Here is a 26,795-nt window from a genome sequence, read left to right on the forward strand (position 1 = left end):
GCTAATGTTATCAATACCAAACTGCAGGCAAGATTAGTTAAGAACTATGCAAAAAACCTGAGCACCCTACATTCACTTTCTATACATTCACAGCATCTATTTTTTGCTTTTCTAAACAACACTGAATACTGCTTTCCACCAACTCTTAAGATTTCATCACCCAACAGAACAAGCAGCATTAAAGATAGTACTGGTCCATATCATATCATCTATTCATTACTGATTGCACTATCAAAGCTAAACCCAGTATCGAATTTCTTCTCTCCAGAGATGCTGCTCAGTGGCAAGTATACTTCCCCTAAATCAGTGTGAGAAACCTTTCCTCTTAGTCATCTCCCCTTTCAAAAAGTTTGCCTACAGGAATTTGGTGCTAGAGAATTCACCAGTAAACAGCCTTACTGTTCAATAAATATACTCTGCTATTAAATCTAGTATACAAATATGATGAAGATATGAAAATGGAACCCTGCCCAGTTAAGTGCTATACTGGCACTTAACAAGGCTACTGATGATCACTCGTTTACAAAGGAATCATGTTATATTCAAGTCTGTTTGTGATAAACCTATTGTCTAGACAGATTTATTTTTTAGGTTTGTTTTTGTTTTGGCCACTATCTACAGCAGACACTTCAGAGCCATCGCCACTTGCATTCTGGGCTAGGGCCCCTGGTCAAGTCAGGAATGTTCTTCAGTACTGCTGCTGAATGACCTGCTCCGGATGTGATTTCTAAGTTGCTCTATAAGTTCAGGATTCTGCTGCTGTATCTGCTGAGCAAACTGCTGTCCCCTGTAGTAAAGAGGCAAAGTCATATGAATTAGGGAATTTCCAATCACACAATACCAATGCAAAAAGAACTGCAGAAGATGTGGGTACTACCCAAAGGGAACTTTTTCTATTAAAGCAAGTTTTAGATTCATGACTTTAGTATCTGCAAGTTTACCAGTGCCTCCATATAGTATTACTACAGTGCAGTGTTCTTCATGAGAAATGAAACACCCAAGCTAAAAAGTGAGTTCCTGAATGGAGTGAAATCCAACCCCTGCCCAGTGCTTAACCACAGATAAGTAAAGGGCTAAAAAGTATATGTTTTTATTGTATGTGCACAAATATAATGCAGGGTATTTGTTCTTGTACTCAAGTCTTAGTCTCTCATATAACAGGTGTCACACCCATTTGGGGATGCTTATGAAGTCACCCAACAGAACTGATTTTTAGAAAGGCAAAGAAATTTAATCCAAATTCCTGAATGTGTGCCTCCCAACTGCAAGTGTTAGGTATCACTATAATCATGCCACTTAAAGATGACTCTAAAAATGCCATGTTGCAAGTGAGTTTACATAGCTGTGATCACAAACAGAAAATAATACTTGTTGCTTCATATAATATTTCCAGTGACAGCATCACACAGATTGAAAAAGCACAGAGTTTAAGCAACTTGGTTGGAGGTGGAGGTAATGTGTTCAAGTAATGAGAAGATGAAACGAGTTCCTTTAGCAATGAAGTGCACTGCAGAGTTTGAATAAAACAGCTGCCTAAGTTGTCTGAACACTAATATATGCAATATATGATTTTTAAATATGTACACGTACCTAAATTCATACCTACTTTAAGTTGATATTTGACATTCATATATATCCTTGAGTAGCTATTCAAGTCTCCTGAAAAAGTTTTTCTTGGATCCAGATCTTCTGGATTCCTGCCCTTCAGTCTGAAAATTTCAATTTATGATCCACTTTTAAATTTAATAACTAATGAGGTAACTGATACTAACAGTAAAAGATAAAAATTTAAAAAGAAAGCCTTGGTCCCCTTACCTTAGAGACAAACTGTAAAATATAAAATACTTTTTTACTATTTCTATTTTAAATAACACTTACGCTTGGATGAGGCTAGACAGGTCAGTTAGGCCCCCAACTCCAGCAGCAGGTCCCCCAATAGCATTTGTCATCATTCCTGACATTCTAGAGTAGGCAAGAGATATATCACTCAAATTGGCATATATATATATATTTTTTGCTGGAATAAATTAGTGTATTTTTAAAAATTGGTTCACTGATTGATATTTTTAGAATGTTAATTTTTTTAAAAAAGGCAGGACTTCCCTGGTGGCGCAGTGGTTAAGAATCTGCCTGCCAATGCAGGAGACACTGGTTCGAGCCCTGGTCTGGGAAGATCCCACATGCCGGGGAGAATCTAAGCCCGTGTGCCACAACTACTGATCCTGCGCTCTAGAGCCCACAAGCCACAACTACTGAAGCCCGCACACCCTAGAGCCCACGCACTGCAACTACTGAGCCCATGTGCCACAACTACTGAAGCCCGCACGCTCTAAGGCCCGCGGGCCGCAACTACTGAGCCCGCGTGCTGCAACTACTGAAGCCCGTGTGCCTAGAGCCCGTGCTCCGCGACAAGAGAAGCCACCGCAATGAGAAGCCTGTGCACCGCAAAGAAGAGTAGCCCCTGCTCACCACAACTAGAGAAAGCCCGCGCGCAGCAACGAAGACCCAACACAGCCAAAACTAAATATTTTTTTTAAAAAAGGCAATTCTGTGTGGAGTCAGTCAGTTTTTTGTTTTGTTTTCTTAATTTTTTTTAATTTTAATTTATTTATTTATGGCTGTGTTGGGTCCTCGTTTCTGTGCGAGGGCTTTCTCTAATTGCGGCAAGTGGGGGCCACTCTTCATCGCGGTGCGCGGGCCTCTCACTATCGCGGCCTCTCTTGTTGCGGAGCACAGGCTCCAGACGCGCAGGCTCAGTAATTGTGGCTCACGGGCCCAGTTGCTCCGCGGCATGTGGGATCTTCCCAGACCAGGGCTCGAACCCGTGTCCCCTGCATTGGCAGGCAGATTCTCAACCACTGCGCCACCAGGGAAGCCCCAGGCCCCAGTCAGTCAGTTTTTGGCATCTTTGCCTACCCTTCACAATAAGAACCCAGAAATCATTATGCATATCAAGTGGAAACCCAATCTCATAAACCTAAATAACCCCTAGTACTGATGGTCTATTATTCTTTTCTGAGTCAAAGCACTTAAAAAGAATTGGCATATATTCTTAATAAGTAGGATACCGTCAAGGAAAAGCAGGTAGATATACCCACATTGTGTAGGTTAGGCCAATTGGGTGTGGCTTTAAGTTCCAACTGACTGGCATTTGTGCCAGTTTTATCATTTTGGAGCTACTGTGCTCAAATCAGGAGCCTGGCAAGTGGAAGGGAGAAACGTAATATGCTCTTTCTATATACTTACAGCTGTTGAACTTGAGGATTCTGCATTAAACTTGCTGCCTAGAATTGAAAAATGGCATCTCCCGTTAAAGGCAGTAAATATTTAGGGATCTTTAACAAGGATTTCTTTTTTTTTTTAAGCAGAGGAGTGAAAGCTAAACCATGTATATACTAACACTTTGTAGAGTTTTAGTGTGCTATACAAAGTGAGTGGGAATGTAAAAAAGAGGAGGTACTAGGAAAAAATGGTATTAAAAATATATCGCAAGGATAAAGAGATTACAAACACTATAAACTAAGGATATTGACAGCAGTTTACTTCCTACTATCAGACCAATAAAGCCAAAAGAGCTTAGGAAACCACAATAGCCAAAACCCTATTAGAAGTCTGATTACTAGACTTTCCTAGGGTCACTTTCATGTAAGAGGGTGGTTTTTAACCTTTTGTAGATTTGCAGACCCCTTTGCCAATCTGATGAAAAATATGGTTCTCTCCCTAGAAAAATGCATGTATCCACATGTACACAAATTTTCATCTACAATTCCAGGGAATCCATGGGCTTCCTGAAGTCCACCCATGGCTTTTTCACAAAGCAGTACAGGGGCAGGTTAAAACCTCAGCCATAGCTTTATATCACCACTCTCCTACCACCGCCATCACAAAAGCTCTCTTACTTGTTTCTAAAAAGTTTGGAACTATATAGTTCTAACGGAAAATAGAGCCAGCAAAGCAGAAAAGGAAATATACTCACCATACTAATGAAGGCTGGATTATTTATTAAGCTGGCCATGTCAAAACTCAATCCAGTTCCTGTCTGTAAAACAATTATATATAAAAATTACTCTAAACACTACAATTTGATTACAATAAATTCTGAATGACAAAATATTTCACTCATTTGGCATTAGTAACTTACAGGACTAGATACCTCTCTTAACTTCTGTTCTGCTATTTTCAGATTTGACTTATAGGAATCATTTTCAGGATCAAGATCTAATGCCTTCTGATAACTTGTAACTGCTTCTTCAAATTTATTCATGGCAGTGAGGGCCAGCCTGAAAAGAATACAGTGTAAGATATATGATTAAAGAACATCAGGACACCACAAATGTAGTCAAACATCTATCTTGTATTCAATTTGAATCCAGATTACACTTAATTTATTCATTGTACAGTTGACCCCTGAACAACAAGGGCTTGAACAGCATGGGTCCACTTATACATGGAGTTTTTTCAATAGTAAATATAGAAGTACTACACGATCTGAGATTGGTTAAATCTGCAGATACAGGGGAACCACAGATGTGGAGGAACTGCGGGTACAAAGGGTTGACTGTAAGTTATACACAGAGTTTTGAGCGCGGAGGGTCGGCACCCCTAATACCCACATTGTTCAAGGGTCAACCATACTATGGCTCACAGGAGTACCACTTCCTTCTAATTCCAAGATTCTGTAAGTCTGGACTCTCTCCATTCTCCTTGGTGACAACCTCGGCTGTCCTACATGAATCAAGAACTTAATGATTAGAAAGGGAAAAGAATCTGAAAAAAATAGATATGTATGTATATATAACTGAATCACTTTGTTGTACACCTGAAACTAACACAACACTGTAAATCAACTATACTTTAATAATTTTTTTAAAAAGAACTTAATGATTAGAAATGAACCTTACATACCCTTCCATTTTTAAGCCTAATATGTGAAGTACTTTGCTTTATGAATGATTAAGCTCCATAAAGATGTGAGCTGACTAACAATTCTGTGGTCATATAACTCCACGATGCTAAAACCGTTTAAAGAACTCTGAACTAGATTTGCCCTTCACTATGTCCCACTTTCTTTCTTCCTTCTTAGCAGAGACATTGAGATACAATAAATACCAATTTACCATGAAAAATAAAAAATAAAAGTAGGCTGTGGGGCTTCCCTGGTGGTGCAGTGGTTGAGAATCTGCCTGCCAATGCAGGGGACACGGGTTCGAGCCCTGGTCTGGGAAGATCCCACATGCCACGGAGCAACTGGGCCCGTGAGCCACAACTGCTGAGCCTGCGCGTCTGGAGCCTGTGCTCCCAACAAGAGAGGCCATGATAGTGAGAGGCCCGTGCACCGCGATGAAGAGTGGCCCCCGCTCACCACAACTAGAGAAAGCCCTCGCACAGAAACGAAGACCCAACACAGCCAAAAATAAATAAATAAATAAGTAAATTAAAAAAAAAAAAAAAAAAGTAGGCTGTGGGGTATCAGCTAACTACTCCTGAATAAGACATGTTAGTTGTTAACAACTAACTAAATTGTTAAACAACTAACTAAATTGGGAACCTTTACACCTCAATAACACATTATCCCTAGCACAGGTCAAAGAGTTAGTTACTAAATTTAATGTTTTCCTCCACCTAGTTAGAATTTATTTTTTGGAAAATCACTTCAGAACTAAACAATAATGGTATATATGGAGAGATAGTATAGAGTGTTTTTTTTCCTAAGTTTATTTTTAACAAATTACTCCAATTCTTTCTTGGCCAACTTATCTCACAGACTTCTGATCTAGATAAAATATAATGCCTAATCACAGAAAAAAATCTCAGAACCTAATTAGTTTTCTACCAGTCAACCATGAAAGATACTTCATCAGAGTTCTCACTTAATTAAGTCAATACATATTTACTGGAATGCTACTATGTACCAGGCACTATTTTAGATTCCTCAGTGAAAAAGGAAAAGTTCTTGAGTTTAAGAAAGTTTCATTCTACAGGGGAGGATAAGCAATAAACATGCAAATAAAAAAACAGTAATCTTAAAGAGAATGAATAGGGGAGCTGCTCAAAGGCAGCCATAATGAAAGGACTTGAACAATGAGAAGAAAGCAGTCATATGAAAATTAAAGGAGAGACATTCTAAATAGAAGCAACAATAAGCACCAAGGCCCTGAGAACGTTGCAAGCTTGGTATGCTTAAGGAACAGGACAAAGGTTGAGGAGGGCACAGAAAACAAAGTGTGGGAAGAGATGACGTCAGGGAATATTACAGGACCATGGTTTGGAGTCTGGATTTTACTCTGGTTGCAACAGAATGACATGATCTGATTTATGCTTTAGAAAGCTCACTCTGGCTTCTCTGGGGAGAGTGAAGTGAAGGCAGGGAGACCAGTTAAGAAGCTATTGCAGCAGCCTAGGTAAGAGATGGTAATTTGGACTACAGTTGCAAGCAAGAGAGCACTCAATACTTGAATTCAAGTTATATGTGGAAACTAGAATTTGTAGGACTTGCTGATAGATTAGATGTGTCAGGTGTAATAAGAATGAAGGATGATTCCTAGACTTTTGACTGGAACACTGGGTAGGTAGAATGACAGTATATTTACTGAGGTGAGAAAGATTTAAGAAGAGAACAAGGGTTCTGTTTGGGACATGTTAAGTTTAAAATGCCTATTAAACATCTAGGTGGAGATGAAAAATAGCTGAATATATGAGTATGGAGTTCAGACATATAACTTAAGAGATCCATCAACATATACAGTTGATTCTCTTTATCCACAGTAATTATGCTCTAAAAGGTCACTGCAAATACTAAATTAGCAAATATGGAACAATTGCTTCTAGGGGAAATAAAAATTGTGTTCCTGTGAGCCTCTGGTCAACAACATTTTCATCAACCAATCAGTACATAACCTTGATTTATGTATGTTTCTGTTTAAAGAAACCTTATTTAATACATAGCACTGATTCACAGCCAAGTGTACTAACTCATGCCTGAACAAAACTTATCTAACACATGTATCTTCTTGGTGAGGCACATTGCAGCCTCCTTGCATGCAAAAACAATAGACAACACTTCAGCCTATGTTTGCAGGCCACTGTAAACAGAGAAACCAACAACAAAAAGCACATAAATGCAAAAAATATAGCACTAAATAGACTGTGAAAAGGACATTCATTTTACAGCATGAGAGCTGAAACAAAAAGGTAGAGCATTGCCTTATCTGACCTCAGCTGAGATCTTGCACATCAGATGACTCAAGTTTTTCACCACTCTGTAGATGACCACAAAGCATACTGAGTACAGATTTGGAGATAACAAAAAAAATTTTAGCAAGTAGGTGAATCATAAATACAGTATTCATTAATACAGAGTATTGACTGTAGATGGAATTTAAAAGCATGGGACAGGATGAAATCAAAGAGAGAATATAAACAGAGGAACAGCAGCAGCAGAGGAAAGAGCCCTGAAGCACACCATTATTTAGAGGTGGCAGAGGACGAAGAACTAGTAAGAGAGACTGGAAAAGAGCATCCAGTGAAATAGAAGGAAAACCACAAAGTGTGGTGTCACAGAAGCCTAGAGAATGAAGTATTTCAAAAAGAAGCTAATCAAGAGAATTTCCTGGCAGTCCAGTGATTAGGACTTGGCGTTTTCATTGCCATGGCCCAGGTTCAATCCCTGGTTGGGGAACTAAGATCCCTCAAGCCTCACTGCCAAAAATAAAAAAAAGGTTAATCATGCCAAATACTAAAAGATGTGGGAGGGTGAGGATACAGAACTGAATACTGACCTTGGAAAAATATAGACAACTGGTGACTTTGAATAGAGTTCTCAACAGAGTGATACAGACAAATGTCCTACTGGAGTGAGCTGAAGAGAGAATAAGAGACGGTGAAGACGAGACGGCAAGTACAGACAACTATTAGGGTCTTTGCAGAGAAAGAGGAACTAAGGAATGATGTAGCTGTGTAAAAGATGGTTCTAACAGATGATTTTTTATGATCTTTTCACATGCAGTCATTAGCACTGTTAGAGATAGGAAAGCTGGTGTTGTAGAAGATAAAGGAGATGATTACAAGTGTAAAGTCCTGGAGAAGGTACAAAGGAATGAGATCTCAAGCATGAATGAATGCAGTAGTCTTAGATAAGAACCCTTCCATTTTAACAGAAAAAAGGCAATCTGTGTAGATACAAGTGTAAGTAGACTGGTGGATCTGCAAGTAAGAAGATGAATCACTTTTCTTCTAAATACATTCTATTTTTCAATTGAGTAAAAAGTTGAGAGTCACCATGGAATGTGCAGTGGAAATTTGAAAAGAGTAGGTGTGAAACAGTCAACTCAGAGAGTACTAAGGTGAATCCAGAAGGAACTGTAGTAGCATTATCTGCCAAAATACTGAGTGCTTACTTGAGATTTGTAGCCTTGAATATGAAGTAGGTCTATTCAGTATGGTTGTTATGATTTTCTCCAAAACCAACCACTCATCATACACTAATCATCTCTCTCCCCAGTCAGAAACTGCAGTCATTTCCTACCTAAATGTTATATTTATCTTCTTTTTAGTTCAGAGGGTACAATATGAAGCAGGAAATTCAAAACCAAGCCATTAAGAACAGCATATCTGATACTACTTGGTACTACTTTGAACGTTCTCCCAAAACTTACCCCATTCTCCCATAGGCCTTGCTGTACTTTGAATCAATCGCTATTGCTCTTTCACAATCCTTTACTGCATCTGTGTAGTGACCTAATTTACTCTGAGCAGCAGCCCTAAGAGAAAAAGAAGAGATTTTTATTATAAGGAGCATTCAAGGCACTAATTTAGATTTCCAGGTGCTAATAAAACTACATTTAGTGTGTGGAAAAAAAAAAAAAAAAAAAGAATAATTCAATATTAGGAATTCTAATATAGAATAATTGATTGTATCAGTAGATCTCATGAGAAAATAATAAAATAATTTGTATATATGCCATTAAGTTATTTGATAATGTTCAATATCTATTTTTGGTTTAAGAAAATAAACCTCCCAACAAAACAGGAATAGGAGGAAACTCCCTTGACGTGATAAGATGTTCTTACCTGAACCCTGAAGTCTACCATTATGCTGAATGGATAAATACTAGAAACATCCTTGTTAAAGTCAGGAACAAGTCAAGGATGTTCTAGAAGTTAAAACTAAACATAATATTTAACACTATTTTTGAGGTCCTAGCTAATACATTGAAAAAAAGGAGATAAAATGGGGTACAATTATTATAATTTGCAGATGATTGTATATTTGAAAACTCCAAGGAAATTGGAAAAGATGATGTGATTGTATATTTGGAAGCTCCAAGGAAATCTTACAAAAACAGTAAGAGAATACAATAAAGTTGTTAGTTACAAAATTAAAAAAAAAAAAAAAAACAAAACAAAAAAAAAACTACATTTAACTTGTCCCCATTTGTGTATCACTCCCAGTAAATATCTAAATCAAACTAAGATAATTCTGTAATCAAATGAAAACTCAGAAACAAAATTCAGAGAAAATATGCAGTCTGCTTTTCCCAGTTTGCTTTGCTATAGAAAAGATAAATATGAGAACCCTACAACTGATCTACCTGCTTATTGCCTTTCTAATTTGCCCAAACAGAAAACTGAAAACACCAGAACATTTGGGATTACTGGGGAGGCACACAGAGTGATTGATTGCTGTGAATTGCCACTCAGAGTGTTGTGCTGTTAAATGATCACTTTATTAGTAGAGTTAAGATCATCTACAAGTCTAAGATGAAAAATGAAACTTAACCTGTGTGCCTAAATCTGACTGTAAATTAAGTATGGCAATGTATTCCACCTACTTAGCATAGAATCTCAGAGCAATTAAGGACTATTTAAACCCGTCCAGGTTACCTCTAACAAAACTCTCCTGAAATAACTGGGACTTGACAATGAAGCTACTTACCCCCCTCCACACAATCCTGATAGTATACAGCTCTCTGTTTCCCTGTAGTAGTGTTCACCTCAACCCTCAGGGCCATACTAAACAAGTAGAATTACTGTTCAACACGCAAGTCCTTCAAACTAAAAGGTTACGTAATGTCTCCTACCCTCCATCCCACCATTACCCCATTCCTTCTTCTCCAGACTAAGTATTTCTACCTTATACATTCAACTAATATATCTATTAAGGGTGAGCTAATGCATAGATACTTTTCTAGACATAATGGACAGAACAGTAATCAAAATAATATTCCTGGCCTTAACAGTGCTTAGATTCTGGGCCGGGGGCAGGGGTGATGGCTGAGGGCTGGCAGACTATAAAGAAAAGGTTGTGGTGAGTCCAGTTTTCTGTCAACCTTTGTTTATACTGCATGACCGAGACTACTTCTCAAACTGAGATTATAAAATTTGAAAAAAATAAACACATAGTCTTCTTTGCTTGAGTTAAAAAATATAAATATGAAAGTAGATGATTCAATAAACCCATTTTGGTAGTTCATGAGGAAAAGTGGTATGGGTTTATTTGACTGAATACTCAACACAAAACTAACAGGATGGGGCTTCCCTGGTGGCATAGTGGTTAAGAATCTGCCTGCCAATGCAGAGGACACGGGTTCGAGCCCTGGTCCGGGAAGATCCCACATGCTGCGGAACATCTAAGCCCGTGTGCCACAACTACTGAGCCTGTGCTCTAGAGCCCGCGCTCTGCAACAGGAGAAGCCACCGCAATGAGAAGCCCGCACACTGCAAGGAAGGGTAGCCCCCACTCGCCACAACTAGAGAATGCCTGTGTGCAGCAACAAAGACACAACACAGCCAAAAATAGAAATAAATAAAATAAATTTATAAAAAAGAAAAAACAAAAAACTAACAGGATGACAAGAATGTCCATTAAAAATGACCATTAAAAGGAGAGATACAGAATGTATCACTTCCAAATAATTAGAAAGAAAAAATGAGGTAAAAATAACAATCACTACAATAGAAGGCAAAAGAAAAAAAAGAGAGAAGGAGAGGGAGAAGAAGACAAAATATAAGATAGCAGAAAATAATTCAAATATATAAGTAATCACAAAGTTACCTAGATAAACATCAGATTCTAAAACTGTACACATAAGATATCACCTACAACATAAGCACACACAGGCTGAAGTTAAAGGGGTAGAAAAAGACAATGAGACAAACTGAAAACCAAGCAAAAGAAAGCAAGTGTAGGAACACTAATATTAGACATAAGGCAAAGAACATTATTAAGCATACAAAGTCATCATTTATTAACATTCTTTTTAGTTTAATTTTATGAAAAACATTTACATGACTCAGAATTCAAACCTATATTAAAAGCCCCACTCTCATCCTCTAGAGGATGGGTGGGAACGGGGTAAATGGGATAGAAACGGGAATGACACTTCAAAAAGGATGAAAAAGAAAACCTTCAAACGGAATAAACCAGAAACAAATGATCCTAACTGTATGTCAAAAAGAAAGAATTCGGGCTTCCCTGGTGGCGCAGTGGTTGAGAATCTGCCTGCTAATGCAGGGGACACGGGTTCGAGCCCTGGTCTGGGAAGATCCCACATGCCGCAGAGCGGCTGGGCCCGTGAGCCACAGTTGCTGAGCCTGCGCGTCTGGAGCCTGCGCTCCGCAACAAGAGGGGCCGCGATGGTGAGAGGCCCGCGCACCGTGATGAAGAGTGGCCCCCACTTGCCACAACTAGAGAAGGCCCTAGCACAGAAACGAAGACCCAACATAGCAATCAATCAATCAATCAATTATTCAATAAAAAAAAAAAAAAAAAAGAAAGAATTCAAGTATTGGGTTGGCCAAAAAGTTCGTTTGGGTTTTTCCATAAGCTGTTAATGGAAAAATCCAAATGAACTTTTTGGCCAACCCAGTAACTTTTAAACACAGTATTCTGAGTATATATCCTTAGTGAGATGCAGTCTAAGAATAAAAAATAAATTGCAAAGAAATCCTTAAGTTTCCTTAGTAGGCTTGCTTGTGGTGTAACACTGGTGTTGTAATATCAACTGAAGGATAGAGCTAATGAGTAAGTACTCTGGTGCTGTTGGAAAGCAGGGCTCTCTTGAGAGAGAGATACAAATATAAAATGGGGGAAGGTAAGGATAACCTCTGTAACACTGGATATGAATTGAGGGTATCTGGATAAAGTGATGACTTTTCCAAAAATATATTTCCTAGCTCTGTCCTTTAAAAGGACCTAGAAGCAGTAACACTTCAGTAGCAATGATCAGGTCTTGCAATCAGATCTTGGTTTCTGCACTAAAAGGAACAGGAGCTCCTTGCAGAAATAGCTGAGCCCAGGTCTAGGGGCAGAGAAAGTACAAGGCAAATCTGGAATATCCTGTTCTCCCACAGAACAAGAAAGTGTTCAAAAACAAATGAAGGTATGTAAGAGGGCACACAGCCAGTTTAAGGGACTCCCACTAGACAAATACAGTAAGTTCCCTACATATGAACCTTCAAGTTGAGAACTTTCAAAGATGTGAACGTGCGTTTGCATGTCCAATCCCATAAATTAGTTCACGTGTCTGGCATACATTGTCATGTGCGTGCATCCTCTACAAGTGATTTTGCTTTTGTGTACTTTACTGTAAAGTACTGTATACAGTACTGTAGTACAGTATCTTTATTTCAAGCCCAGGATGTCAGGAGGCAAGCGTAAAAGCAGCGGTGATGTAGCTGGTACTGCTAAGAAGCTCTAGGATTGGAGGCCCAGAGAAAGGATGAAGAGAGACAAGAGGAAGAAGTAACTGAAGAGCCAAAGAGATTCATGATGCAGGAAATGGCAAGGGGATTTTCTTTATTTGAGGAGGCACTGTTAGTTTTTGAGGCACAAGACCCAAATGTAGAACAGTACATGTACACAAAGGTGGCAGCAGCTGTTCAAAATGCAATCCAGTGCTACTGTGCCATCTATGATGAGAAAAAAAAATGCTACTACCCAGACATCACTGGATCATTTTTTCAAGAAGGTAGATAGAATTGATTCCAGCAAGGAACCAGAACCTGTGCCATCAACGTCAGACGTGAGTGAAATTGCAGCTTGCCCTCCATCTCCTATTGCTGACGATCCTTCAGCTCTACCATCTCCCACCTCCTCTCCCTCTTCCAGTCAGTAACTCTTCTTGCCTGTTCACTCGATGCCAGCCCCTGTATGCCAGCTGTTGTACTGTACTACTGTACTTTTCAAGGTACTGTACTGTGAGATTAAAAATGTTTTTTGTGTGTTTGTTTTTTATGTATTATCTGTGTGAAAAGTATTATAAACCTCTTATAGTATAGTACTATATAGCTGATTGTGTTAGTTGGTACCTAGGCTAACTCTGTTGGACTTATGAACAAACTGGACTTAAGAATAAGCTCTTGGAATGGAACTCGTTCGTATGTAGAGGACTTACTGTATAGAATAATTTAAGGGTCAAAATAATAATTATGGTAATTTATTATAACACACTGAATAGTAAATTTTAAAAAATTCATGAGTCCATACAATACTTTCAGAGGACAAAGGAGGAGGAAAGCCAAAAAGAGTGAAAAGGAAAGAAAACTCTTCTTTTCAGAAATATGTGAGAAAATATTATGTAAAGGAAATGATAAAATTAGAAAAATCACCATTTTGTAACCATCAATGTATTAATGATTCAGGGACAGATCATCAGTGGATGATAAAACACTGAGTAAAAGATTGTTGTGGGGAATTCTCTGGCGGTCCAGTGGTTAGGACTTGGCACTTTCACTGCCAGGGCCTGGGTTCAATGTCTGGTCGGGGAACTAAGATCTTGTATGCTGCATGGTGCAGCCGAAAAAACATTAAAAGATTGCTGGGGGGCTTCCCGGGTGGCACAGTGGTTGAGAGTCTGCCTGCCGGTGCAGGGGACGCGGGTTCGAGCCCTGGTCTGGGAGGATCCCACATGCCGCGGAGCAACTGGGCCCGTGAGCCACAATTACTGAGCATGCGCATCTGGAGCCTGTGCTCCGCAACAAGAGAGGCCGTGATAGTGAGAGGCCCGCGCACCGCGATGAAGAGTGGCCCCCGCTTGCCGCAACTAGAGAAAGCCCTCGCACAGAAAACGAAGACCCAACACAGCCATAAATAAATAAATATTAAAAAAAAAAAAAAAAAAGATTGCTGGGGAACAGGATATTCACATGATCTGACCATATAGATAATTTTTTCCTTTTTTAAAACTGAAATACAGTTGATGTACAATTTTATGTTAGTTTCAGGTGAACTACATAGTGATTGAACATTTTTTTAAAAAATAAATTTTTAATTTATTTTTAGCTGTGTTGGGTCTTCGTTTCTGTGCAAGGGCTTTCTCTAGTTGCGGCGAGCGGGGGCCACTCTTCATCGCTGTGCACGGGCCTCTCACTATCGCGGCCTCTCTTGTTGTGGAGCACAGGCTCCAGACGTGCAGGCTCAGTAGTTGTGGCTCACGGGCCCAGCTGCTCCGCAGCATGTGGGATCTTCCCAGACCAGGGCTCGAACCCGTGTTCCCTACATTGGCAGGCAGATTCTCAACCACTGCACCACCAGGGAAGCCCGTGATTGAACATTTACATCCATTACGGAATGATCACAATAATTCTAGTATCCAACTTTCCCCATACAAAGTTATTACAATATTGTATACCATATTCCTTATGCTGTATATTACATCCTCTGGCTTATTTATTTTATAATTGGAAGCTTGCACCTCTTAATCCCCTTCATCTATTTCACCCAACCCACCACTCCACTCTCCTCTGGCAAACACCCGTTTGTTCTCTGTATCAATGAAGCTGTTCTCATTTTGTTTTGTTTTTTAGATTCCACATATAAGTGAGATACAATATTTGTCTTTCTCTATCTGACTTATTCCACTTAGCATGATACCCTCTAGATCCATCCACATTGTCACAAATGGCAAGATTTGGGGTTTTATATGGCTGAGTAATATTCCATTGTGTGTGTGTGTGTACATATATATATAACATCTTCTTTATCCATTCATCTATTGATGAACACTTAGGTTGCTCCCATATCTTGACTATTGTATATGATGCTACAATGAATACTGGGTTACATATATCTCTTCAAATGACTGTTTTTGTTTTCTTTGGGTAAATACCCAGAACTGAAATTGGTGGATTGTACAGTAGTTCTAGTTTTAATTTTTTGAGGAACCTCCATACTGTTCTCCGTAGTGGCTGTACCAAATTACACTCCCACTAACAGTGCACGAGGATTCCCTTTGGTAGACATCCTCACCAACACTTGTTATATGCTGTCTTTTTGATGACAGCCATTCTGACAGGTGTGAGGTGGTACCTCATTGTAGTTTTGATTTGCAATTACCTGATGATTAGTGATGTTGAGCATCTTTTCATGTGTCTGTTGGCCAACTGTATATCTTCTTCAGAAAAATGTTTATTCAGGTCCTCTGCCCATTTGTTAATTGGGTTGTTTTTATGATGCTGAATTGTATGAGTTTTTTTGTATGGTTAGAATAGTAACCCATTATCTGATATATCATTTGCAAATTATCTTCTCCCATTCAGTAGGCTGCTTTTTCATTTTGTTGATGGTATCCTTTGCTCTGCAATGGATTTTTAGTTTGAGGTAGTCCCATTTGCTTACTTTTGCTTTTGTTTCCCTAGTTCGAAGAGACAGATGCTAAGATCAATATCAAAGAGTGTACTGCTTATGTTTTCTTCCAGGAGTTTCATGATTTCAGGCCTTACGTTTAATTCTTTGATTCATTTTGAGTTTATTTTTGTATTGATATACAGTGTGAGAAACTGGTCCAGTTTTCCCAATACAATTTATTAAAGAGGCTGTCTCTTCCCCATTGTATATTCTTACCTTCTTCGATGTAGATTAATTGACCATGTAAGTGTGGGTTTATTTCTGGGCTCTCTATACTGTTCCATTGATCTGTGTCTGGTTTTGTTTCAGTACCATACTGTTTTGATTACTTTAGCTTTGTAGTTTAGTTTGAAAACAGGGAGCATGATACTTCTAGATTTGTTCTTTTTTCTCAAGATTGCTTTGGCTATCCAGGGTCTTTTGGATACAAATTTTAAAATTATTTCCATACGAATTTTAAAATTATTTGTTCTAGTCCTGTAGAAAATGCCATTGGTATTTTGATAGGGATTGCACTGAATCTGTAGATCGCTTTGGGTAGTATGGTCATTTTAACAATACTAATTCTTCCAATCCATGAGCACAGTATATCTTTCCATCTGTTAGTGTCATCTTCAATTTCTTTCATCAATGTCTTATAGTTTCCCAAGTGCAGGCCTTTTACACCTCCTTAGTTAGAATTATTCCTACGTATTTTATTCTTTTTTATGCAATTATACATGGGATTGTTTTCTTAATCTCTCTGTTAGTCCATCTCTAGTGTATAGAAATGCAAGACTTCTATATATTAATTTTGTATCTTGCAACTTTAATGAATTCATTTATTAGTTCTAATAGTTTTTGGTGGTGTCTTGAGGGCTTTCTATATATAGTATCATGTCATCTGTAAACAGTGACAGTTTTACCTGTTCCTTTCCAATTTGGATTCCTATTATTTCTTTTTCTTGTCTGACTGACCTGGCTAGGACTTTCAAAACTATGTTGAATAAAAGTGGTGAGAGTGGGTATCCTTGTCTTGTTCCTGATTGTAGAAGAAATGACTTCAGCTTTTCACCATTGTGGATGATGCTGGCTGTGGGTTTGCTACAGATGGCCTTAATTGTGTTGAGGTATGTTCCCTCTATAGCCACTTTGTTGAAACTTTTTATCATAAATGGATGTTGAATTTTGTCAAAAGCTTTTCCTGCATCTATTGAGATGATCATATGACTTTTATTCTTCAATCTGTTTATGTGGTATATCACATTGATTGATTTCCAGACATTGAACCATCCTTGCATCACTGGGATAAATTCCACTTGATCATGGTGTATGATCCTTTTAATGTCTTGCTGAATTCAAATTGCCAATATCTTGTTGAGAATTTTTACATCTATGTTCATCAGTGATATTGGCAGGTAGTTTTCTTTTTCTGTGGTGTCTTTGTCTGGTTTTGGTATCAGGTTTTGGTGATGCTGGCCTCATAAAATAAGTTCAGAAGCATTCCTTCCTCTTCAGATTTTTGAGAAGGATAGCTGTCAACTCTTCTTTAAATGTTTGGTAGAATTCACCTGAAAATCTCCTGGTCCTAGACTTTTGTTTGTTGGGAGTTGTTTTTTTTTTTTTTTTTTTTTTTAATTACTGATTCAATTCCATTACTGGTAATTGGTCTGTTCATATTTTCTATTTCTTCCTAGTTCAGTCTTGGAAGATTGTACATTTCTAGGAATTTATCCATTTCTTCTAGGTTGTCCAATTCATTGGTGTATATTTGTTCATAATAATATCTTATAATTCTTTGTATTTCTGTGGTGTCTGTTGTAACTTCTCCTCTTTCATTTCTGATTTTATTTCTTTGGGCCATCTCTCTTTTTTTTCTTGGTAAGTCTGGATAAAGGTTTATTAATTTTGTTTATCTTTTCAAAGAACCAGCTCTTAGTTTCATTGATTTTTTTTCTTTTTTTTAAAGTCTCTACTTCATTAATTTCTGCTCATATCTTTATTACTTCTTTCCTTCTACTAACTTTGCATTTTGTTTGTTCTTCTTTATTATTTCCATTAAGTGTAAGGTTAGATTGTTTGAGATTTTTTAAATTTCCTGAGATAGGTGTGTATCACTACAAACTTCCCTCTTAGAACTGCTTTTGCTGAGTCCCATAGTTTTTAGATCAGTGTGTTTCAATTTTCATTTGTCAGGTATTTTTTATTTCCTCTTTTATTTCTTCAGTGACCCACTGGTTGTTTAGTAGCATATTATTTAGCCTCCACAAGCTTGTGTTTTTTGCAGCTTTCTCCTGGCAGTTGATTTCTCATCTCACAGCACTGTGGTCAGAAAAGATGCTTGATATGATTTCAATTTTGTTAAATTTAGTGAGACTTGTTTTGTGGCCTAGCCTGGAGAATGTTCCATGTGCACTTGAAAAGAATGTGTATTCTGCTGCTTTTGGATGGAGTGTTCTATATATATCATTTAAGTTTATCTGGTCTAATATGTCACTTAATGCCAGTGTTTCCTTATTTTCTGTCTGGATGATCTGTCCATTGATGTAAGTGGGGTGTTAAAGTCCTCTACTATTATTGTATTACTAAAAATTTCTCCCTTTATGTTAATATTTGCTTTATGTATTTAGGTGCTCCTATGTTTGGTGCATATATATTCACAATTATATCTTCTTGTTGGGTTGATTTCTTTATCATTATGTAATGTCCTTTCCTGTCTCTAGTTACAGCCTTTGTATTAAAGTCTATTTTGTCTCACATTTGTATTACTACCCCAACTTTCTTTTCATTTCCATTTTCATTGAATACCTTTTGCCATCCCTTCACTTTCAGTCTGTGTGTGTTTTTATATGTGAATTGAGTCTCTTGTAGGCAGCATGTACATGGGTCTTGTTCTTTTCTCTATTCAGCCACCCTAAGTCTTCTGACTGGAGCATAGAGTCCACTTACATTTAAAGTAATTATTGATAGGTACGTACTTACTGCCATTTTGTTAATTGTTTTGTAGTTGTATTTGTAGTTCCTCTCTGTTTCTTTTTTCTTCTCTTATTCTCTTTCCTTGTGATTTGATTGCTTTCTTTAGTGTTGTGTCTTTATTCCTTTTAATTTTTTTGTATCTGTATAGGGTTTTTGTTTGTGGTTACCACAAGGTTCATATACCTACAACCTTTGTACACTGTAGTCTATTTTAAGTTGATATTGCTTAAGTTCAAGTGCGTTCTAAAAGCACTACATTTTTAATCCTCTCCAACATTTGATGTTTTGGATGTCATATTTTACATCTTTTTATTTTGTGATTCACTTAAGTAATTATTTTAGATATAGATAATTTTACTACTTCTGTCTTTTAAGATTCATAGTAGCTTTATAGACTGTTGATCCACTACCTTTAGTGTGTGTTTGCCTATACCAATGAGATTTTTCCTTTCATAATTTTCATATTTCTAGTTGTGGCTTTTTCTTTTCGACTTAGAGCAGTCCCTTTAACATTTCTTGTAAAGCCAGTTTAGTAGTGCTTAACTCTTTTATCTTTGCTTGTCTGTAAAACTCTTTATCTCTCCTTCAATTCTGAATGATAATCTTGCCAAGTATTCTTGGTTGTAGGTTTTTTTTCTTTCAGCACTTTGAATATATCATGCCACTCCCTTCTGGCCTGCAAAGTTTGTGCTGAAAAGGCAGCTCATAACCTTATGGGAGTTCCGTTGTATGTAACTAGTAGCTTCTCTTGTTGCTTTTAAGATTCTCCCTTTACCTTTATTTTCTGCCATTTTATTTATAATGTGTCTTGCTGTGAATTTCTTTGGGTTCATGTTGTTTGGGACTCTTTGTGATTCCTGGACCTGTTTCTTTCCTGTTTCCTTCCTCAGGTTAGGGGAATTTTCAGCTAACTTATTTCTTCAAATAAGTTACCTGCCCCCTTCCCTCTCTATTTTCCTTCTTGTACCCCTTTAATGCAAATGTTAGTACACTTGATTGTCCCTTAAACTATCCTCATTTTTTTAAATTATTTTTTTCTCTTTTTCTGTTCAGCTTGGGTGATTTGCACTACTCTGTCTTTCAGATTGCTGATCCATTTTTCTTTATCATCTAATCTATTGTTGATTCTAATGTATTTTTTATTCTAGTTATTGTATTTTATTATTCAACTCTGTTTCATTCTTTTATATTTTCTAAGTCTTTGTTGAAATTCTCACTGTGTTCATCCATTCTTCTCCCAAGTGCAGTAAGCATCTTTATGATAATACTTTGAATTCTTTATCAGGTAGATTGCTTATCTCCACTTTGTTTAGTTCTTTTTTTGAGGTTTTGTCTTGTTCCTTTGTTTGGAACATATTCCTTTGTCTCCTCATTTTGCCTAATTCTCTCTGCTTATTTCTATGTATTAGGTAGGTCACTTGTATCTCCCAATCTTGGAGAAGTAGCTTTACGTAGGAGATGTGCTATGGGGCCCAACACCATGCTCCCTTCTGATCACCAGGCTATATGATCTAAGAGTGCCCTCTATGTGGGCCATGGGCACTCTTCTGTTGTGGTGGGCTGACTACTGTGGGCATGCTGGTAGGCAGTGCTAGCCTCCAGCATTAATAGGCTGGAGGGAGGATTCCAAAATGGCAGTTCCTAGTGCCAGTCTCATCACAGTAGAACAAGCTCCCAAAAATGGCTGCTGCCAGTGTCTCTGTCCCCAGACAGACAGTTGCCTCCTGCCTCTCTGGGAGGCTCTCTAAGACCATCAGGTGGGTCTAACCCAGGCTCCTTTCAAACTACTGCCTCTGCACTGGGACCCTGAGGGTGTTAGATTTTGCATGCGCCCAGTAAGAGTGGAGTTCCTCTTTCCTACAGCCCTCCAGCTCTCCCAAATGTAAGCCCTGGTAGTTTTCAAAGCCAAACTTTCTGGGGACTCACCTTCCTGGTTCAGAACCTCTAGGCTGAGGAACACAAGGTGGGGCTTGGACTCCTCACTCCTTGAGAAGGACCTCTGCAGTTGCAGTATCTTTCTTGTTTGTGGGTCATCAACCTGAGGTTGTGTATCCTGCCTATACCACATCTCTGCCCCTCCTCAGTGTGGCTCCTTCTTTATATCTTCAGTTGTGGAAAATCTTTTCTGCTAGTCTTCAGGTCATCCTCCTAGATATTTGCTCTGTAAGCAGTTCTAATTTTGGTGTGCCTATGGGAGGAGGCGAGTTCAGGGTCTTCCTACTCAGCCATCTTAGGGAAGCTCCTCATACATTATTTTTAATTATAACAGGAGTAATAGAAAGATATGGTAGTCACCACCCTAAGATATAAATTTCAGAATCACCATCAGTGGGACAGTTTGAAATTATGGGCCTCCTAATATAATGCAATAAGTGGTATACAAATTATTTATGTAGGCTTCGTGCCAAAATGTAACCTAAATTTAATCATGAGGAAGCCATCACACATATCCAGAATATGGCACATTCTATAAAATCACTGGCCTTAACTCTTTGGAAAAATCAATGTCATGAAAATTAAACAACCAAAAAAGACAGGAATATTTTCTAGATTAAAAGAGACTAAAGTGATATATCAAAATGCAACGTGTGGTCCTTGATTGGATTCTAGATCGAAAAACATAGCTATAGATGGTATTTGAGGGACAAGTGGAGAAATTTCAATACTAATGCTAATTTTCTTACATGTGAATGGTAGGGTAGTTATGCAGGGTATGTCTTAGGAGATATAACTAAAGTATTTGGGATCAGCAAGAAAATTTTATATGTGTGTACACACACACACACACACAAACACACCCTTGTAGAGAGACAGAGAGCAAGAGAGAGGAAGTAAACATGGCAAAGTGTTAGCTACTATTAACTCTAGGGTAAACATATATGGATGTTCATTGTATTACTCTTCCAGTAAGTTTAAATAGGTTTTAAATATGTTGAAATTTGTTTCCCTAAATATATATCATATAAAATTATTATATATAATAAATATGTATTATTTGTGAATATATATATGCAACATGCTGCCATGTGACTGTTTCACCAGTAGAAGTCTTCAAGTAGAGGCAAGTCTCCCTTCTAAAATTCACTGAATCAATTCAACTCAAAATTTTGTTGAACACCTGCAATATGCTAAATCCAGCTCAAAATCAAGTATACAGAAATGAAGAGGCTATATCTTTGCCCTCAAACATTCACTGTCTAATAGGGAAACAGACATGTAAATAAATAAATAGTATGATAAGTGCAACAGTGGAGATATCAAAGGAAGAGGCAACACAGGGAAAGATATGGTTAACTGTATGCAGAGCTGTCTAATAGAACTTTCTGTGATAGACAAGTTCTTTACCTGTGCTATCCAATACAGCAGTCCCTAGCCACATGTGACTAAAGAGCACTGGAAATATGCTACTGCAATTGAGGAACTGAATTTTTTATTTTATTAATTGTAATGAATTTACATTTGAACAGCCAAATGTGGATAGAAGCTACCATATTGAACAGCACCACTCCACAGGGCATGGCAGGGAAGGGGAGGTTGAAGAGAGAAGAAATTAAGAAAGTCTTCCCAAAAGACGCAACATCTAACAGGGTCTTGAAGGATGACAGGAATTTGCCCAATTAGATAAGGTAGGAAATACTCTTTGCAGAGAAAGAAGCACATAAAAGTATGAAGAGATGTCCCAACATGGCATTTTTAGGAAATCAGTAAATTTCACGTCACATGGGCATAGAGAGCAGAGGAGAGGAATGGGGTAAGAAGAATAGTAAGGATAATAAAGTTAAAAGAAAAGAGAGAGCTTATATTATAAAAGATCTGATGTATCATCCAGAGGAGCTTAAATCTGATCACGGTATTTGGAACTAGTGAACAGAAAGCAAGAGTTAGACAATTAATTTCATATTTTAGAACAATCACTTTGACAGAAGACTGAAGTGGAGACTGCAAGTAGAAACGGGAAGCCAATTGAAGTTACTATTGCACTAGTTTAGCAAAAGTTAAGAATCTGGATGGAAGTGAAAGAGGGAACAAATGAGCTATTTGGGAGGTATATGGAAAAGGGAAACAAAGAGGAAGACTCCCTGATATTTAGCTTCAGATACTGATAATAAAACAAGGAATAAAGCAGGGAGAATCAGACCCAGAAAGAAGAGTGGGCAGAAGGAAAGAGTATGACTATGTTTCAATACTGAAAGCTTTAGCTTTAGATCACAAACTGCAAGCTGGGATGAAAGCAGATTTGTGCAGCTCACAAAAGAAAGAGGAGAGGCGTCTGAATCTGCATCCAGGAAAGGGAAGAGAAATCAGGCTATATTTGAAGCTTCTGTGAGATGCAGCCAAACACGCCAGTGCCTGAACTGAATAACAATGTGGTCTGCTCTCTCTGACCCTGCTGGCTAGCTATCAGGGCATAACTAATGAAACTCCAGCAGAACAAAACAGTCAGAGTCATCATGTTTTCAGACACCCTCGCTTTCTTTACCTTGTTAGAGCGAGAGCATGAATATAACTTGTGCTCTATTTTTATAGGAAATTAAGGCAAAAAAAAATTACAGGTACCTAACATTTCCCATACTGTATATCACATATAAATAAATTATAGCAAAAGCCTACTCCTACAACTAGGAATTACATTGTTTTTGAAAGAAACAAATATTGAAAGCCTAGAACTATGACATATATATATATATATATACACACCTATATCATTACTCTTCACAACTACCCTGTGAAGCGGTTAGTATTATCTCTATTTTACAAGTGAGGAAATTGAGGCTCAGAAAGGTTTAGTGGCTACCCAAGGTCACACAGCTAGTTAGTGGCTGAACTGAGATTCAACTCTAAGTTCAACAAACCAAAGTCAAGTCCCACTGAACCCAATGACTATATGCTGCTTATGGAGGTGGAAGAAAACAAAATGCAAAACAATGAGGTCTCTGTTCCCATCTTTCTAGAGCTCCCGCTGTCACCAGCATTCCTTGGTACAATGCCCTGATGCTTCCTAATTCTGCCTTTTAAACTACGCTCTCCAACCTAAAATGCCTTCCCCTCTCCTCTGTTTATCCCAGTTCTACCTGTCCACCAAATCCACCTACAACTCAAATTCCCCATCACGTGACAGGCCTTCCAGACAAACTCTCTCCATCATGCACTCTCTTTCCCGATATCTTTAATTCCATTTATTGACTCAGTCATTGAACCACCTATCCATCCCAGAAACAGGAGATGATTCTGTGTAAGGTAATGTACTCAGCAATGAGGCTGTAAAAAAGAAATACCTATAAGAATACAGATGGCCCCTAACTTACAGTGGTTTAACTTACAATTTTTTGACTTTACGATGGTGCAAAAGCAATACTCATACAGTAGAAACCGTACTCCAAATTTTGAACGTTGATCTTTTCCAGGGCTAGTGATAAGTGGCATGATACTCCCTCGTGATGCTGGGCAGTGGCAGCGAGCTGCAGCTCCCAGTCAACCATGCGATCACGAGGGTAAACAATGACACACTTACAACCATTCTGTACCCATGCAACCATTCTGCTTTTCACTTTCAGTACAGTATTCAGTAAATTACACAAGACATTCAACACTTTATTATAAAATAGGCTTTGTGTTAGATGATTCTGCCCAACTGTGAGGCTAATGTAAGTGTTCTGAGCATATTTAAGATAGGCTAGGCTAAGCTGTGTCAGTAGGTTAGGTGTATTGAATGCATTTTTGACTTATGACATTTTCAAGTTTATCAGGATGTAACATCGTAAGTCGAGGAAGATCTGTACTGTTTAGGGACGGAAGACATGGAAAACTAGCGAGTTTAATATGAAATATCATTTCATATTATAAAGTACTTGGAAATATTTTAGACCTATAAATAATTTGTTGTTTTATGTATACAAGTGTTAATTTGAGTGTCTGGTCACTTCAACATCACTGGAAATTTCTTATATTTCTTCTATAGTCTTCCATGCATCCAAAAATTGGCTGAACTCTTGTGAGGCACAGTGCTAGGTATTACAGGGAATACGAATAGATACAAGATGCAATCTCTGCCCTTCAGCTGAAGAAATAAAACAAGTATGCATATAATTATAAGGCAGAACATATATGATAAACTTATATAAGTGTTATATATCATAGTAAGTGCTAGGAACATAGAATAAAAGCAAAACTAAATAATAGGTTTTCAAGGAAGGACTCATGTTGTCCTGGTATCTGAGCTGAGCCTAAAGCATCATTAGGATCCTAAAAGCCCAAAATAGAAGATTAAGTCTAGAAAAGAAAGATTCATGCCTAAGAAATATACCAAATGATTGTTTTCTAATCATATTAAAAAGTCACTTCTATAAAAAGTAAACTTTGGTTCATCCTAGCAAGTTTAATATGTGAACAATATTTTGATTAGTAATAAACTGTGAAAATGAATATCAAAAGAAAGATTTAGATCTGCTATTCTGAGCTTCCAACTCGTGGCAGTCAGCTGGCTAAGAAAAATGGCAAGGGGTAGTTGGCAAACTACAGGCTATTGACATATTTATAACCACTAGAGTCTAAAAAAAATTCCTAAAGCTTTATTTAATATTTGCAATACATATACAAATAAAGTTTTCTAATTATTTAATATTAAATTGCATACTCTATTACTGAACTCCTCAGGGAAGAAGATACTATTTAAAGGCAAAAAAGAAGCATAATTATTCATTTCAATTTAACAATAATTAAATGGAAAGCAAGTACAGGTACTGCCAAGAATCTCTTCTAATACTGTACTAATGGACATGCGACTATTAACAAACACTAATCTCATTAAAAATAAATGATTTATCTAGGCTCAGATTCATCATATTCATAGTTAAAAGTATATGGCTTATGGAGCTCTATAAATAATCAGTTTTCTGATAACATTTATACCTGGTCATAACATTCTGTGCAGTATTAAATGTATTTATTTCAAGATTTCATACGCTAAATGAAAACATGTCTAGTCATCTGATTACAGAGAATAAAATTCAAACATAAAAGCAGAGCTTGGGAAATTAATTCTCCACAAATTATTTGGATTTTCTATTTTTCTGAGCTGGATTATTAGAACAGATTAACAAAGTGATTTGTGTGTGTGTGTGTGTGAAGAGAGAAAATGTAGGTTTTCAATATGGCCAACTAAATTCCTTATGGATCCAATGCTTCCAAAAATAACAACTCTAAATTCTGGACAAAATACAAAAAACAACAACAACAACTAAAGGCAGCCTGGGTGTCTATGAATAGGAAAATGCCTAAACAAACGGTAATGTGTTCAAACAACCAATACTGAAGTTTAAAAAAAAGAACCATGCAACAACAGGATTGAATGTCAAAACCATTATGTCGAGTAAAAAAGGTCTCACACACAAGGGTATACACAGTATGATTCCTTTTATGCGAAATTCTAACAGAGACAAATCTAATCTATGGTGGAAAAACAAAACAAAACAAAACAGTGGTTTTCTCTGGAGAGTGTTTTAGGCAACTGACTCTGAAGGGGCAGGCAGAACTTCCCGGGCTGGTGGTCATCTTCACTATCTTGACAGGGGTGGTGAGTTATATAGGTGTACGCATTTGTCAAAACTTAGTGAACATACAGTTAAGATCTGTGCTTTTTATTGCATGTAAATTTTACCTCAAAAGAAAAGAATGTAATATATTGAACTGTATCAATGACATGCATACTAAAATATTTAGGGGGAAAGTGTACTGATGGCTGCAATTTACCTTGAAATGCATCAAAAATAAGATAGGCACAGATAGATGAATAAATATTGATATAGCAAATATACTAAAATATTAATGGCAAAATCTTGGTGTGGATATATGCATATTCACTGTAAACCTCTTTGATTTTTCTAAATTTTCACTAAAAAAATGTTAGAGATAAAAAAAAAAAGAAGAAAAATAACATTAGATTAATTCAGAACAAGTCCTATGAGGCTAACATCATTTCCTTTCTATTTTACCGGGATTACCACCAGACTGGTAACTCAGAGAAAAACAATTGACAATGTATTTGGACCCCGATAAATTTGGATCTCTCTTCATAATCTGATTAAGGCAAAACCCCCAGATTGCATAAATAATAATGATAATAGCTACTGTTGTGTACAATACTCTTTACTAGACGCTGTCCTAGCACTTTATATGTATTAACTATTTGACCTCTACAACAATGCGATGAGATAAA

General features: G+C 37.5%; 1 protein-coding gene across 3 annotated transcripts in view; it reads right to left on the minus strand.

The window, feature by feature from the left end:
• Positions 1–551: 551 nt before the first annotated feature.
• The window catches only part of SGTB (small glutamine rich tetratricopeptide repeat co-chaperone beta), a 47,364-nt gene continuing 21,120 nt past the window's right edge, over positions 552–26,795 (minus strand). The window contains exons 6-11 of one of the 3 annotated variants that reach the window (XM_007176022.3): positions 8,655–8,759; positions 4,154–4,280; positions 3,977–4,039; positions 3,247–3,284; positions 1,879–1,962; positions 552–787 (exon numbers count right to left, since the gene is read on the minus strand). In XM_007176022.3, coding sequence (XP_007176084.1) covers positions 676–787; positions 1,879–1,962; positions 3,247–3,284; positions 3,977–4,039; positions 4,154–4,280; positions 8,655–8,759 — 529 coding nt within the window. In that variant the 3' untranslated portion in view covers positions 552–675. Of the gene's footprint in view, positions 788–1,878; positions 1,963–3,246; positions 3,285–3,976; positions 4,040–4,141; positions 4,281–8,654; positions 8,760–26,795 lie in introns of all 3 variants that reach the window. The other 2 variants (XM_007176021.3, XM_057541044.1) reach the window with 2 other exon arrangements.

Source organism: Balaenoptera acutorostrata, chromosome 2 (genome assembly GCF_949987535.1).
Source record: "Balaenoptera acutorostrata chromosome 2, mBalAcu1.1, whole genome shotgun sequence".
Lineage (NCBI taxonomy): Eukaryota > Metazoa > Chordata > Mammalia > Artiodactyla > Balaenopteridae > Balaenoptera > Balaenoptera acutorostrata.